Genomic DNA, 14707 nt, shown 5'->3' with positions numbered 1-14707 from the left:
ACGCAAACTTTACAGAAAGTCAGTTTCTCCGGAACATTTAACGGGAATATTGGAGCGACATGACCTCAAGATCAACTAAGTGTCCCCGTTAAATAAAGCGGGAAGCGGCGTCGCCGTCGGCGTAACCGCGGCCTCAATCAGAGCCTCTCGCCGCCCTCAAACAGGGCCCCCACTATACCCTTCTCCTCCTGTTACATACACATATTTCTCGCCGGGTATATCAGAAAATAAACATAACTCAAAAGCTGCGCTCTTATTTTGCATTACAGAGAAGTTTAGACGTTTACAGTTTCTTTTCTTTTTTTTTCGGATACGCTTCCCAGATTTGCAGCACAGCGCTCACGGTGCGGTGCGGGTGGCAAACGCTAGGGAGGGTAGATCCTTCCTCGTCTTGGACCATTCAAGGCCCCATCTGGCAACTTCGAACGACGTTCAAGCTGAACTATGGTGCCTGGAACGCGTCTCCGACTGGTGTGTTTACCGTCTCCAAAAAAGTGGTCCCTCGATTTCCGCCTGATGACGTCATAGAAGTGTCATGCTGTCGCCGATCGCGAACCTGGTGGCGTTTCAACAGTTGTGGTGTGTATGCCAGACGCCTGTTCTGCTGTAGGTCGCTCTCCACTGTGACAGTCCACGGAAGTTAAAGCAGCCGGTAGTTGGGACGTCTGGGACTCTGTGACGACAGCGACACTCGCGTTCGCTCGTGCTGTTCATTAGCATTTCTACGACCAACCGCCAGGATCGCGACAGGCAACAACATGACACTCCGACTTATGTGACGTCATTTGTTGCCACTTTGGGATTACTTTTGATGTTTGGGCGGGATAGGACGCTAAACACACCAGTCGAAAACGCGCTCCAGGCACCATAGCTGAACGGTCCCAGTTCATGGGCATTTCGTAGAATGGCAGGAGCCGAACGCGACGCCCCACGAGGAGTCTCTTATAATACCCTTGTAACATGAGAACATTTTCCGATTGTCTCATCCGCGTCGGCGTTTCCCTGCGTCGGGGCGCGTATTTTAAGGTCACCGCAACGGCATCAAACCGACGCGCGCGAGGCGCCGATGTCTGTCTCGGCGGTATCTCGGCGCGTCGACGCCGGAAGTGGCTTCCAAGGAAGATACCTGTCAGAATCGTGCGTGACGCCCGGGCACGCCCTCTCCAACATCTGAGTCGGGCACCGCGAAGAAGATGCAGCATGTTACAAAAACCTCACAGCAGCTGTGCATGGGCGCCGCCATAACCGACCGTCACTTTTTGTTTACCAGTATTTTTTTTTTACTTCACTCTCTCATTATCGCAGCAGGATATAATAATTCCATTTTAGATTCTAGTATGTTCTCCTCACCAGCAGTTACCTTTCTGGAGGCGCGTCAGCGCCCACTTCAGTGGCTCCGAATGTCGATAAGACAAGAGAAGTTCAGCAATGGCCGCTCTAATCTGGCGCTTGTGTAAACATCTATACAACTGTTTCAGGCTAGACAGATAATTTTCCTGAGCATGAAATTAAAACACGAAGCATTTAACCTCAAAATATCGTTCTTTGTTCGGAACTGATATCCTGTAACTAGGGGATTTTCGATTGTTGTTCGATGTTTTTAGGCCTATTCGACCTGGCGATACTGCGCGGCCTTCGATGGACGTGGGCGCCGATTAACCGCGTGAAAAACGCTCACATACAATAGGATTAGCCTATTTGTAGAGAGCTTCTCGTAAATTCTATTTCTTGTATTAAGATAGTCATATCACATTAATTAAACAAACACATCTGCAGACGTGTTCGAAGCATGCACATGTGCCAAGTAAACATGCTTCGGATATACTTGAGGAATGTCAGCGGATCATGTCGTCATCATGTGAGCATCGAACAACGGGCATTTTCTGTGGTGCAAGGTCATAGCGGCTGTGGCTAAGGGGGACCACGATTTTATAGCTTGGATTGTTCTTTCCCAAAAACATCTTAATCCCAGTTCCTAGCGGGGTTAGGTGGTTCCCTAATCTAATTACGTGGGATCATTGACGTCACGTGACTTGGCTAACGTGGTTTAAACGCCAATCCAGTTTCCCGGCTAAATTTAGCGGAAAAATTGGCATACCGTGACATATGTATAAATTTAGTTATTCTGCTAAATTTAGTGGCTAAACGACCGCCTAACAGCTTCTAAAAAAATCTAAAGGGTCGCTCTTTGCGTATTGCATTCTTTGTCTTTTAAGGACCCTCTCTGTTATATTTGTCAATACTTAGAAGGAGCTGATGTACGCGGTGCGCGTCAAGGTAGTGATCACAAGTACTTCTAACAAATCGGGATATTTGTTTGCAGTGTGCGAAACTGGCTAGTTACCACCAATTGTTTATCAAACGTTTTTACAATGTTAGTTTGTGTGCAAACACCCTAATAAAAAAGATGGAGAGCGTGTTGAGAACGACCACATCATGCCGCTCTATAAAAGTTATTCACAAGAAAGCCAAATTCCCCCCTTTTCCCTCTGAATGCGCATTACGCGATAGTTCAACGTCATCATTTTGCGCCGCGCTCAAGTAGACATCCCAGGTTGGGAGGGGGGGGGGGGGGGGGAGCATTTTTCTCGAAGCTGCACAAACGCATTCCGCCCATGCAGCTTCGAGCAACATGCCCCCCCCCCCCCCCTCTCTTTGCAGTTGGCGGTGAATTGTTCGCGTGTCTGGCAACTTTACAGATTTTTCGCTGTGAGATGCCGGCGCTGCCATCGGGATCGCCTAACGTGTTGTGGCTTGCGCTGTTGCCCGAAGGAATCTTTGATATTCATCAATGCCTTCCTCAGGCCGCTCCTCATACAACATATTTTTTTTTTATTCTACGTCCTTTGAGTTTCATTAACCGATTCAAGAAGCATCTTTTTTTTTTTTTTTTTAGCAGGAAGCAGTTCATAGTTTCCTGCACCTTAGAGGCGCTGCTGCCATAATCGCCAATGGCCGATTCATGTACACCTCCACTTTTTTTACTTTCGACAGCGATCATCGGCAGTGAAAGCGCGATTTTTTATGATATTTCTTGTGCACAATAACACATACGAACCATACAATATATATAAGAAAATCTAAGACCCATATAAGAACTATAAAAGAAACTGATAAGAAAATTCTCACAAGTTCCTTATAAGGTTCTCATATGTTCTAAATAATATATAGTTATATAGTTCCTCTAGATTTCTTATGTTTTCTTATTTATATATTATGATTCATATGTGTTTATTGGATAAAGATATTTATCATACAAAGGAGATTTTTCAACAGGGACCGAGCCCTATTTTCGAGAATGCCCTTCCTAAATGCGCCTGATAACACTGATATCCCTCTGGGCTTCTGTCGGTTGTGTAACATGATGGAGTAAAATATGGAGTCCCGCTGGCTTTACGGATCACTTACGACAGGCGCATGCCTCGCCGAAAAGCGCACTGTAAAAAAACGACGTGAAAAATACGTGCACCTGCGCCATCAAACGATACGCTGCAGCCTTTTTTTTTAAATGGGTTCCCATCGTGATTTTCTGTGCGGGCTAGTTCGCCTGCTGCACAGAGAGCCTGCGCCGCAGCCGCGCATGCGCAGTACATTTCGAACACATTTTTTCTTGCATTTGTGCCGAGTTGTCAAATGTTTAAGGATGAAAAGACCAGCAGCAGCGACAGCAAGAAAAAAAACATTGAAAACTGCTCTCACCGAGAACCTATTATGGGGCGCTAGGATGCCACACAGTATAATTAAAACGCTTCTAAAGGTGAAGCATCGCACAAATTAGGTTCTTGTGCCTTATATACTAAAACAAAAGTTAGATATAATAAATAATGGCGAAAATATACACCTGGAGGATTTAAACCAGGACAAAACAGTGCAAGTTTGAAATTTGATACCTCCGACAACTCGACCACCACACCGATCTTATTTCCAGGTTCTTTATAGAGGTATGTGGATCTGTTTCTCAGCTGTCAGCTGCAAGAGAGATTGCCTTACTTTCATTTACTTGACTATTCTCACCAAATATGACAAGGGACCAAAAAAGGAACCCTAATTTGTCGGCCGAGACACAGTGCTTGTATCAAGGCAAGCTAGGTTGTCTTGCTGGGCTTATATTATGTTTCGTTACCTGTAGAAGATTTTGTTGTCGCTTATCAAATTAAAAGATAACTCTAAGTCTGACTTTTTCTAGTGTGCAATTATCCTTGGCAGTAAGCTCTGCTAAATGAGGCAAATATATATAATTTTATTTTGCAAATATGCGTTGTTTTAGCAAAGTGAGCTACACTGTTTGACTAAGATGAAACAGAGAATGAGCCACCCATCTGGGATTGTTTTCATCTCTCATCAACACTATTTTCTGCTTTTTGTGGTCTTGTATCAGGCTTTTGTGTGTCTTTCCTGATAAAAAAAAAGCGTGTGTTAGATTAAGACTGGGTACTTTCAGCTATGTGTAGATATTCTTCGCAGCTAATGGCTGCCAATCAGGAACACGAGTTTCTCTTCGGGCACCAAGAGAAAACATTTTCAAGGTGAGCCATCTCCCGCCTATATGAGGTTTCTGTTCCATTCCTTTTGGACGCCATTTCCTATGTGTAGTGGTGTTGCATTAGTCTTGTTTTCTCTCTCTAGCAAAAAAAAAAAAAAAAACACACACACGAGTTTGACTAAGTCCGGGTTCTTTATGATACATGCAGCTCTCGGTGGTGAGCACCAGCGAATCAAAGCCAAAAATTTGCTCCTTGCCACTCATGGCGAGTGTTTTCAAGTTGAGTGATTGATGCCTATCTGGGTTGTGTGTTTCATTACTCGCAGACACTCTATTTCCTGTCTGTATAGTTGTCCTGTGTCAGGATTTTATGTCTCTGTCCGGCCAAAGCATCTGTATTAGGCTAAGTCTGTTCTTTTTTTATGTGCAGGTGTTCTTGGCAGCAGGTGGCTTCCAGTCAGTACCACGAGCTTGTTCTCGGCCACCTAGAGCAAGTATTTTCAAGCCAAGCTACTGCACGCCTTTACGAGTTTTGAGTTCTATTACTCTTGGATGCTATTTCCATATCTGTAGGGGTCTTGCATTAGTATTTTGGTGTCTCTCTCCTCCAGAAACGCCCGAGTTCAACTAATACCTAATTTACACGGCACCCAAAGGTATCTTTGGCACAGGTGCCTGTAGTAAAGGGAGCAGGAGATTGTAATCACACGGCGCATAAAGGACCCTCTCGCTAAGGGAGGTCCTGTGTCAAACGGAGCTCACCAAACTCCCTTTACAGATACAGGGAGTAGCCTTGGACCCAGAAACTCAAAATAAAAATCACAGATATATAAATATATCTTGTTTAATGCATTATAAAAATTGAGTGTATATAGGTAGCAAATTTTGAAATGATTGTGAACACAAATTTAATGAAATAATACATTGACGAGGAACGCATACTCCAGCAAGCAGGTAGCATCGGCGGCACGTGGAAAACAATGTATGCTACGAACGCCAACACTCTTTTTCGGGGTTGTAGACGAATCGTGAGACTCTCCCGCCAAGATTTTTTATCCTCATCGTCGTTCGTCCCTTTTGATGGCTTGACTGGCGTAACCGTGAGACTGCGACGTGGTTCGTTTCTGCCGGGCACTATTTAGCTACTTCAGTGCGAACTTTGCGGAAAAATGGAGCTGCTAAAACAAAAACGGCTCCCACCTCGCAATCGAAGCTCTAAACGAAGATGATTTAGGGCTAGTGAGGCCAGACGGGTTGGACGTTTTAAAGCACGACTCATCAGGTGCGCCCTTAGACCTAGAGAAAAAAATAAAGTGCCGCAAAAGCAAACACGAATAATATTTACGTTTTAAATGTGAAATTTAGCACACAATAATCAAAAACTGCGCGCCAAACCGATTACGAAGAATAATTGTTTATCACAAGCTCCTTTCGCGGTTTAGCAGGAATGTAATCAACATCAAATAAAAGTACTTCGTTTATTTATCGTGTGATTCAGAACGCCGTTTACTACAGGTGCATTCAACTAAGGGACCTGAGCTAAAGGTACCTTTCTGGTGCCGTGCGAATTGGGCATAGGACTGGATTCTTTCTGATACATGATGCAGCAAGCACCAGCCAATCAAGGGCAGAAGTCTTTTCTTGGCTGTTCATGGGAAGTGTTTTAAGGTGAGTGATTGATGCCTATCTGGACTGTGTGTTGCGATCCTCACAGAAACTGTATTTCCTCTTTTTATACTTGTCTTTGTCAGGCTTTTGGGCCTCTGTGCGGCAAAGCATCTGTCTTAGGATAAGACTGAGTTAATCATAGCCACCGCAAGGGTAAATGAGACTAAGGTCGGGTTTCTTATGTGCACAGGTACATACAAAAGAAGGCTGCCGCTGAACAATGGGCAGTTTGCGTTTCCAGCCAAAGAGTTTTTCTTTGAACAAGGTGAGCTAGTCTCTAAGTGAACCCTGCATGCTCCTTATTTACGAGGGAACGACATTAGTCACAAACTTATTTGAAATATCTGATATAAGTAGTAACTATTTTCCAGATACGTCAATAGGTGGCAAGACAATGATAATCATAATAATCGATGTGCAGTGACTAGATAACAGACGCGCACATGCGCAGCTCAATTTACAAATGGCGACTGTGCTCGAGGAATGTACGCTAGAAGAACATCATGCCGTTGTGCGTTTTTTGGTGGTCAAAAGGACTTCCTGCAGAATCTATTCACGAGAAAATGTCTCCTATTTACAGTGAGAAGCCTTAATCGCGTAAGGTGGTGCACAAACGGGTTAAGAAATTCTTCCAAGGGCGGTCGGATGTTGTTGACGAGAAGCAAACTGGTCGTCCTGTTAAGATTGTGACAGAAGCAAACAGTGCAACGGGTATAAGTGATTTCAGTCGACTGGAGAGTAACAATAGACAGTCTAGCAACTCTAATTGGCTGTTTTCATGATTTAACCTACACCATAATGTGTGAACGTTTTTTAACTTTCGAAAAGTGTGCCCAGGGTGGGTGTCTAGACAGCTGACCGAGGAACATCGAAAGAATCAAATGGGTCTTTCCACGCAACGTCTTTTTTTTTTCTGGTATGCCAAGGAAAGTGAGGACATACTTAAAAAGACTTTCACTGGTAATGAATCCTGTGTTCATTACTACCAACCCGAAACTAAGCGTGCTTCAATGCAATGCCCTCAGCTGGAAAGGCTATACTTCGTATTAGGATCCTAACAGAGAGTTGCTGCACATATTCTGCAACGAGGTGAAACTGAAGGCTGAGCCATACTGTGAAGTTCTCTTGAAACGTCAAAAAGCCAATTGTAAAAAAAAAAAAAAAAAAGTACAGGCCTATTGACTGCAGGATTCTTGCGCTATCCCGACAAGGCCAGGCCTCATGGAACCCCATGAACCCGGGAGACAATTGATAAATTTCGGTGTCAACTTCTTGACACCCAAATTTATCAATTGTAGCCCTGACTTGACCCCAAGCGACTACCACTTGTTTGGCACGCTGAAACCTCTCCTTGGCGGCAAAAGCTTCGCGACAGATGAAGATGGATAATGTGAGGTACGCACGCGACTTGAAAGCAGCCCAAAGAATTTAATGCAAGAGGTTTTTGTGGCGCTGGTAAAGAGATAGGATAACCGTGTCGATGTCGAGAATATATGCCGAGAAATAAAGCAAGATTTCCATACCATTTTTTTTAAATAGCCTTTTGTGACTTACTGGCTTCCCCTCGTATATTGTGTGTATGTGCGGACTTTTGTTGCACATTTGAGTTCACTTGGAAGAACCCGTGGTTATGCATACATCTTTCTCCTCCCTGTGTAGGCAGCATCTCTATTTCTCATGGTGGCGAAGGAGGAGCTGCGGACGTATTTTAATATATAATAAAGTGGCGAGATAAATTGAATCTTGTTTTTCTCACCCTCCAAGCTTGTTTAAAGAGACACTGACACGGTATATATGCTCGCCGAGGTTTTTAGCTCTACGTGAAATATGAGAGCCCAACTACCCAGAAGAGAATCGGCGACTCGAAATTCGGTTTCTTTCCGCCCGAACACCGCCGATCGAGAACTGGCCGGTTTGAGTCGCGCTCACTCTTTTTCCAGCGGTCACGGGCCGTTTTCTAATGTTTCCATGCGAACAAAAAATTTAATCAAAGTCGTGGGTCATTCAAGGCACACAGTCAATATTAAAAATAGAAAAAAAAACAGGAAACTGATTTTTGTGGCCTCCAAAACGCTGAAAATACGTTTATTGAAAAAGAAATAGCACAGACAACCGCAAGCATTCTGTGCGTTCACTGCATATTTCTCAAGATGGCGTCGTTTCGCGTATCGTGGGACTCGCGGGTGGCAGCGGACGACGGGCGTCGGACCTCTGCTTCAGAACTGTCTTTCACGATGCCGGCGAATACTGTCTTCCTTCCAAGGCGAAATTTTATACCGATCAAAAGAACTGATATTCATCCCATACGACACGCCCGACCAGCAAGCCGATTGCACGAAGACGTCGACGAGCCGTTGTCCCGGTCGTCCCTTCTCGTGGCTGAAGAGATCGCTCGCTCAAGCGTCAAACACGAAGTGCGTACTTCGAGTTGAATACGCACGCGTACGGTTTCTTTACCAGGTGCGAATGTGGCCTGCCCGACTTCAATCGGGGAGTGTATGTAATGAAAGGAAATCGGCAGCAAACTTCTGGCATACAGTCAGTCTACCGGATCTATTTCCACGCACGGAAGAGTTGCTTCAGTAGCTCAGGGGAAAGACGTCCAATTCGCACGCAGCGGGCACGGGTTGGATCCCTAGTGCGGGTGTACCATTTTAATTTTTGGTCAAGCATTCTCCGATGTTTACGTTGCTTCACTAAAAAAAAAAATTTGTTTTGGACGATACGTCGCTGAAATAAATTGTATGTGATTCCATTTTTGACTCCTGCGAACTCAATGTAGTTACTTTCCATAAAAAGCAAGGAGCATGTGAATCGGGTAGCGTCCGCTTTCCACGGTTCGCGTAACTGTTCTACAGGAATTGCAGCCAGCCATTGATCCCGACCCGTTAATCTTTCGAAAACTTGTGCACTCTGCCGCACAATGCCACTTTCAGCTGCAGGACATGTGAGGCAGCTCTTTACGCAACATCTTGGGAGTGTTCTTTTCTGAGCCGATCGCGGGAATTCACCACGGCACTCGGGCACTCACTTCTAATTGCCAACACTTAAATGTACCAAAAAACTCGTCTTGAAGTACAGAACAGCGAGCGGAACAAACATAACTGCAAAGGAATCCCACGGCGAACGAACGCATTTCGTCTGCTACGTGCGAAATAAAAATAAAACGCACGGTTCGGATTAGCCACGTGACTTCCACACTATCCTCTCCACTTCTCCGTGTGGTGCGGAAGTTTCGGTTTCACTTTCGAGCAGTTGCGTTTTTTGACTTTATTAAAAAAATACGTGACTCTGTAGCAAAATATTAAGTGGATAGTATTCCGACACCATAATGAATCGCCTGACAAAAAAATTAAAAGAAACATTTTGGGGTGTGTCAGTGTCCCTTTAATGAAAAAGCTGCAAAGCCAGGGGTTAATAGCAAGGTATTTTACTAAACAAATAATAACTTTACAACTTCTACGCAAAGCAGTAAGTCATGAAAATTAATTTATGTATTCATAGGATTTGTTAGGCTCGTGCGAAGACTCCTGTGTTAACAGTTCTTTATGGTCATTCATGTTGTGGGGATGCACCACTTGTGGATGCTAATGTGTTCCAGCTAAGGTCCTGTGGCGCTATGGAAAACTGTCAAGACCAGACATCTCCATAAGCCGCCGACAGCTGTTCCTGCCAGTGCATTCCATGGGAGAATCTGTAAGTGACTGCTGTATTGCTGAAGGCTATCTCACTTATTCTAAAGCTCCTTTGCTTGGTTTCTGCATATTTCAACCCAGAAGTGTAAGCTACCTAAGAGCGCACGAAACAATTTGTCGACAGTCAATTGTTACGCTGTACTTCACATGATCAGTTTTATGTGTTGCATAAAGATTGTTCTATGACTGATATGTGTAGGAGCTCTGTTAAGTGCGTCATACCCCGTGCTTCAAGCCAGATCTTTTTCTGATATATCAAGGATGATGAGGTTACGTTACTGGCTACGGTTGCACAGAAGTTTTAGTAACTAAAAATTGTTGAGCAGCAAAGCACCAGTTACTTTCAGACTGTCTCGACAAAACCAAAGAATTTGTTATATTTATCGTGTTTTCAGAAATTGCGCTCGAAAGAAATGCCTCGGCATTTTGTCTGGCAGGGCACGGCAACCACAAATGTTATTTGCCTTTCAAAGAAGCTTTGGAACTTGTGAATCCTAGCTATTTTTTAGTTCTGGAGATGCAAAATCTGTTAGAGTACCTAGTATGTTTGAAAGCACGTAAAGTCTCCTAACGCATTTTGCATATCTGCTGTTTGTGAAGCAGAATACTTTCTTGGGTTCAACTGTTGCAAAATGTCTTCCGCGGCGAATAATATTTCTTGGTTACCGTGCTCGTCCCAAGAAAATATGAATGGGTATTCTTTTGATCATGATGGAATCGCCCGTTTCCTTTAAAACAGTATTTCGTTTTCTTCACGAAAGCCGATATTTCAAGGAAGCTCGTTATTTAAGTGTTACGTCGTTTTCACGAATGTTCTCGTCATTCGTTTTCACGAATGACGAGAACGAACGACGAATGACGATAACGAAAACGTGAAGCGTAGCCGGCGTGCGCCCAGAAATGGGGAGTTGCGAGCGAAATACAAGGCATCTTGGAAACATGTAAATGCACTAATACGCTCTGCTAAACGTAATCATTATACAGGAAAACTTTATAACGAGCGTTTCAACTCTAGGGAAACGTGGTCCATAATTAACGAGCTTCGCGGTGTCTCTCGAAAAAGTGCCTCTGACCTGTTGGAGAAGAGCTTTGGAACCAATTTAGTTACCACAGCTACTTCGTTTGCTCAACATTTTGCCTCTTCCATTTGTAATAGCACAGAGGATGGTGCGCCCAATGCTTATGATATAAATATAGTCTCGTCATCTGCGTTTCTTCCTGCAATTTCAAGGGCCGAGTTACGTTCCATTCTATTTTCCTTCAAAAGAAATAAATCACCCGGAATCGATGGTATATCTACCATAGACCTCTGTGATAATTTTTATGTGCTTGCAGAAGTACTAGTAGCTATGATAAATGGGTTTATATGTTCTGGCTGTTTGCCTGCAGATCTAAAAACAGCAATCGTAGTACCTATCCACAAAGGTGGCCCTCGTAACTTGCTGTCATCGTACCGGCCCATTTCGATACTGCCATCATATCACAAATTTTAGAAAAATACGTATTGGTTTCCATGAATGGTTTTCTTGATAAGCATTGTATCATCTCATCTTCACAGCATGGCTTTGTCACGGGGCGTGGCACGTCATGCTTACTAGACGTGTTCTCCGACTTCCTTCATTCGTCTTTTGATAACAACTCTTGTGTATGCGCTCTTTTCCTCGGTGTTAAAAAAGCATTTGATTCTGTTAATCGTGCAATTTTACTTAAAAATTGTACCGTGTAGGATTCAGAGGTCCTTTCTTCGCTCTGCTGCAAAATTACTTACGGTCACGTTCACAGTTGGTGTCCTTAGGAAATGTTCGAAGTAGCAAAGTTCCTCTCCTCTCTGGAGTGCCGCAGGGTTCCATACTATCTCCTTTATTATTCAATATCTATGTAAACAATCTTCATGCTGTTGTCACTAGTAACATGCTACAATATGCGGATGACACTCTTTTATTTACCAGTCACACCGATATTGAACCCGCCATGCGTATGCTACAAACGGATGCTGTCGCAGTTATGGATTGGTTCAAAGGAAACAGAATAACTGTGAATTCTTTAAAAACTAAGCTCGTCTGTTTTCGCAGCCCTTGGAAAAAGCTCACTGTCTTCCCGAACTTATTTTTGCATGGCTCTAACTGTGTTCCTTGTTGCTGCACTCCTGTGCAGTATGTTAATTCTGTGAAGTATCTTGGTATCTTTTTTGATTTCGATTTATCATGGAATACGCATATGGCGTTTGTTGCGAACCGTCTCCGAAGTGTTTCATGCCAGCTTTACAATTTAAAAAAAGTTCCTTCCGTTTGCAGTGAGAAAGTTGATAATGCATTCTTTGGCATATAGTGTACTGAGATATGGCATTATTCTCTTTTTTAATTGTTCCCTGCAATGGCACGATAGAATCGATGGTATCTTGAAGGGCATGTTGAAAAGTGTGTCCTACAATTTATCGCTATGTTCAAGTGACAATATCTTCGCCTTGCTTCAGTTACCTTGTTTTTATTCTCTCTTTTTGCAAACTGTCGTGCAGCACTACTTTTGGAACAGGGACTTTATCATTCAAAGAGTTGCACCACGTACAACAAGGTGTAATACTCGCTTTGAAGTCCCACGTGTATATAGTCGTTATGGGGAAAGCATTAGGGCATTTTATGTTCCGAAAATATTCAACGTATTACCTGACTCTATATTTACTTCCAAATCGAATTATCACCTTAAAAAGAATATCAAGAGACTGTTTAATGGAAGAAATAAGCATTCTAAATTTTGAGTACCAGTCGCTAATTTGTGTTGTATTTTTGTTGTGAAGAATGTGCTTCTACTGCCAGGTCGCGCCACACAAGCCCTAACCGGCTTCGGCAGACCTGACATTTTGTACTGTTGATTTTGATCAATGAAGACTATTATTATTATTATTTAAAAAAAACGTAAAGCGTTAAATTGATACCTTTTTTTACGTATTTTCAGAAAACTATGGAACGTTATTTGAAGGGAAATTTCTTGTTAATAAAGCTGCCAACTAATTCATCGTTTTTTTTTTTTTTTACAAAATATTTTTACAGCGTGTCTCCTCCGTAAATACCCATATATGGCAGCCTTTGCGTGTTTCATTTTTTTAGAGCTTTTAAAAAGTTTAAAAATCTTGTGAGAGATTTGAAAAATACATATCCCGTTACTACCCGCAAGCGAACTGCAATTATAAAGCTTTCATGGACATGGACCCTTTTTTTTTTAATGTTGCGCCGTTTTTTAATTCTTTAAACCACGAAACAATTAGACACAAAAAAATTATTATTATGCAAACAACGTAGCCGCATGTTTTACAGCACTCTCTACAACGTTTATATTGGAGAGTTTGCGCACATATTATTTTTGAAAAAGGCACCTAATTGGTTTGTGTTAATAAGCGAATTCGGCACATCGCAAAAAAAGAGCTTCACTTGCTCAATAGGACTGTGAACAATATCGCGTTAATTCGACACGTACCAGCTATTTGTTTTTAAGTCTTGGCACAGGTTAGCTGAAACACTGTCGAGAACTTTAGAAAAAATAATGGCTGCTACCAACCTTTTTTTATTTTATGACATAGGTGAGGATATGAAAAGACGACAAAAAGGCATTTTGCCAGAATCATAGCATACCTGGCTGGCTATCACATGAGGGCGCCATAAAACCCGGTTTTTGAAAAAAGGATGAATCGGGATACCGTCTTCAAGGCCAATGCTGATCAGGCCATACATCATCCGAGTCACGCCGAGGCCGTCCGCTGCCTGTGTAGAAGACACAACCGAAAACAGTTAGACCTTTCAAGTAAGGCAAGCAAATGTGGTGTAGCGAACATATTTTTGGTGGTATTTAAAAATTGTCATTGACGAGAATTGTTAGCTTCCTCTTCAAACGTGTCTCTAGCATGCGCCCCTTTTTTTCGGAGCGGCAGAAAGCCAGTGTATCAACCAAACGCAACCTGCCCGAGTACACCACGAATGTCAGCATGTACAGTGCATATTCCGAACCGCCCGTCTTGGGAAGTGATTTGACACGTTTTAAAATTATCACAATTATCATTATCACTAAAACTACCATGTAAAAAAAGAAATCGTGCACCTTCGGGAAGAGGATACGCCGGAACGAAAACATTAGAGGCGTTTTACAGAATTACGCTGAAAGTTCATATAAAGTACTGACAAGAATTGTTTTGCCAACGCGTGAGCTATCTGAAACATGCGAGTGCTTTACAGAGAAGATTAGAGTCGCACATAGCGCTGTGGCTCCTTCGAGAATGGCTCAATTGAAGAAACGCGCCGAAGGAGTGAGGAATACAAACGAAATAAACAATTGGAGCTCTTGCGAGCTCATGGACAAAAAAGGAAGCACTTGAACTATCTCAATCCGCCGAGACAAAGTGAACAGGACTAATCATGACCTCCTCTATACCCACAAATCCTGACAGTTCAACGACGGAGCCATAAAGTCGCTAGTCGCAGATTTGGAGCGCTAGTATCTGATAGCACAGAGCATAAATGAGCTGTAAGCAGCGAGAGAGTGCAGGCGAGCTGGTAATCAATCGACATCTTGTAAACCCTGAGATGGGGAACGATAAAAAAAACAGACAAACACAACAAAATCTCAAACGCAGCTCCTCCGCAGCTGCGTCTGAGATTTTGTTATGTTCGTCCGTTTTTTTTATCGTTCCCCATCTCAGGGTTTACAAGATGACGGTAAAGGAGCCATTTTGGCAGAACCTGAACGTCAGCGCACAGCTTTAGCAGCGGCGAGGACCCGAAACACACTTCCGCGTCATTGTGTTTCGCCGCTGCGTCTCGCGGCAGCGGCCAGACGTTGCGTTTCGGGGCCTCGCCGCAGCGGGGCGCCAGTC

At 43.3% G+C, this 14707-nt stretch overlaps 1 protein-coding gene across 1 annotated transcript in view; it reads right to left on the bottom strand.

The window, feature by feature from the left end:
* Positions 1-14707, bottom strand: part of LOC8043923 (choline O-acetyltransferase-like) — a 63425-nt gene that overhangs the window by 1023 nt on the left and 47695 nt on the right. The window contains exon 7 of the mRNA XM_040214690.2: positions 13473-13601. Within this exon, the coding sequence (XP_040070624.2) occupies positions 13473-13601 (129 nt within the window). The remainder of the gene's footprint in view (positions 1-13472; positions 13602-14707) is intronic.

The sequence above is a fragment of the Ixodes scapularis genome, unplaced genomic scaffold (assembly GCF_016920785.2).
Source record: "Ixodes scapularis isolate PalLabHiFi unplaced genomic scaffold, ASM1692078v2 PGA_scaffold4__175_contigs__length_147842914, whole genome shotgun sequence".
Classification (NCBI taxonomy): Eukaryota; Metazoa; Arthropoda; class Arachnida; order Ixodida; family Ixodidae; genus Ixodes; species Ixodes scapularis.
The sequence above is the reverse complement of the archived record's forward strand: the minus strand, read 5'-3'. Positions and strand labels throughout refer to the sequence as shown.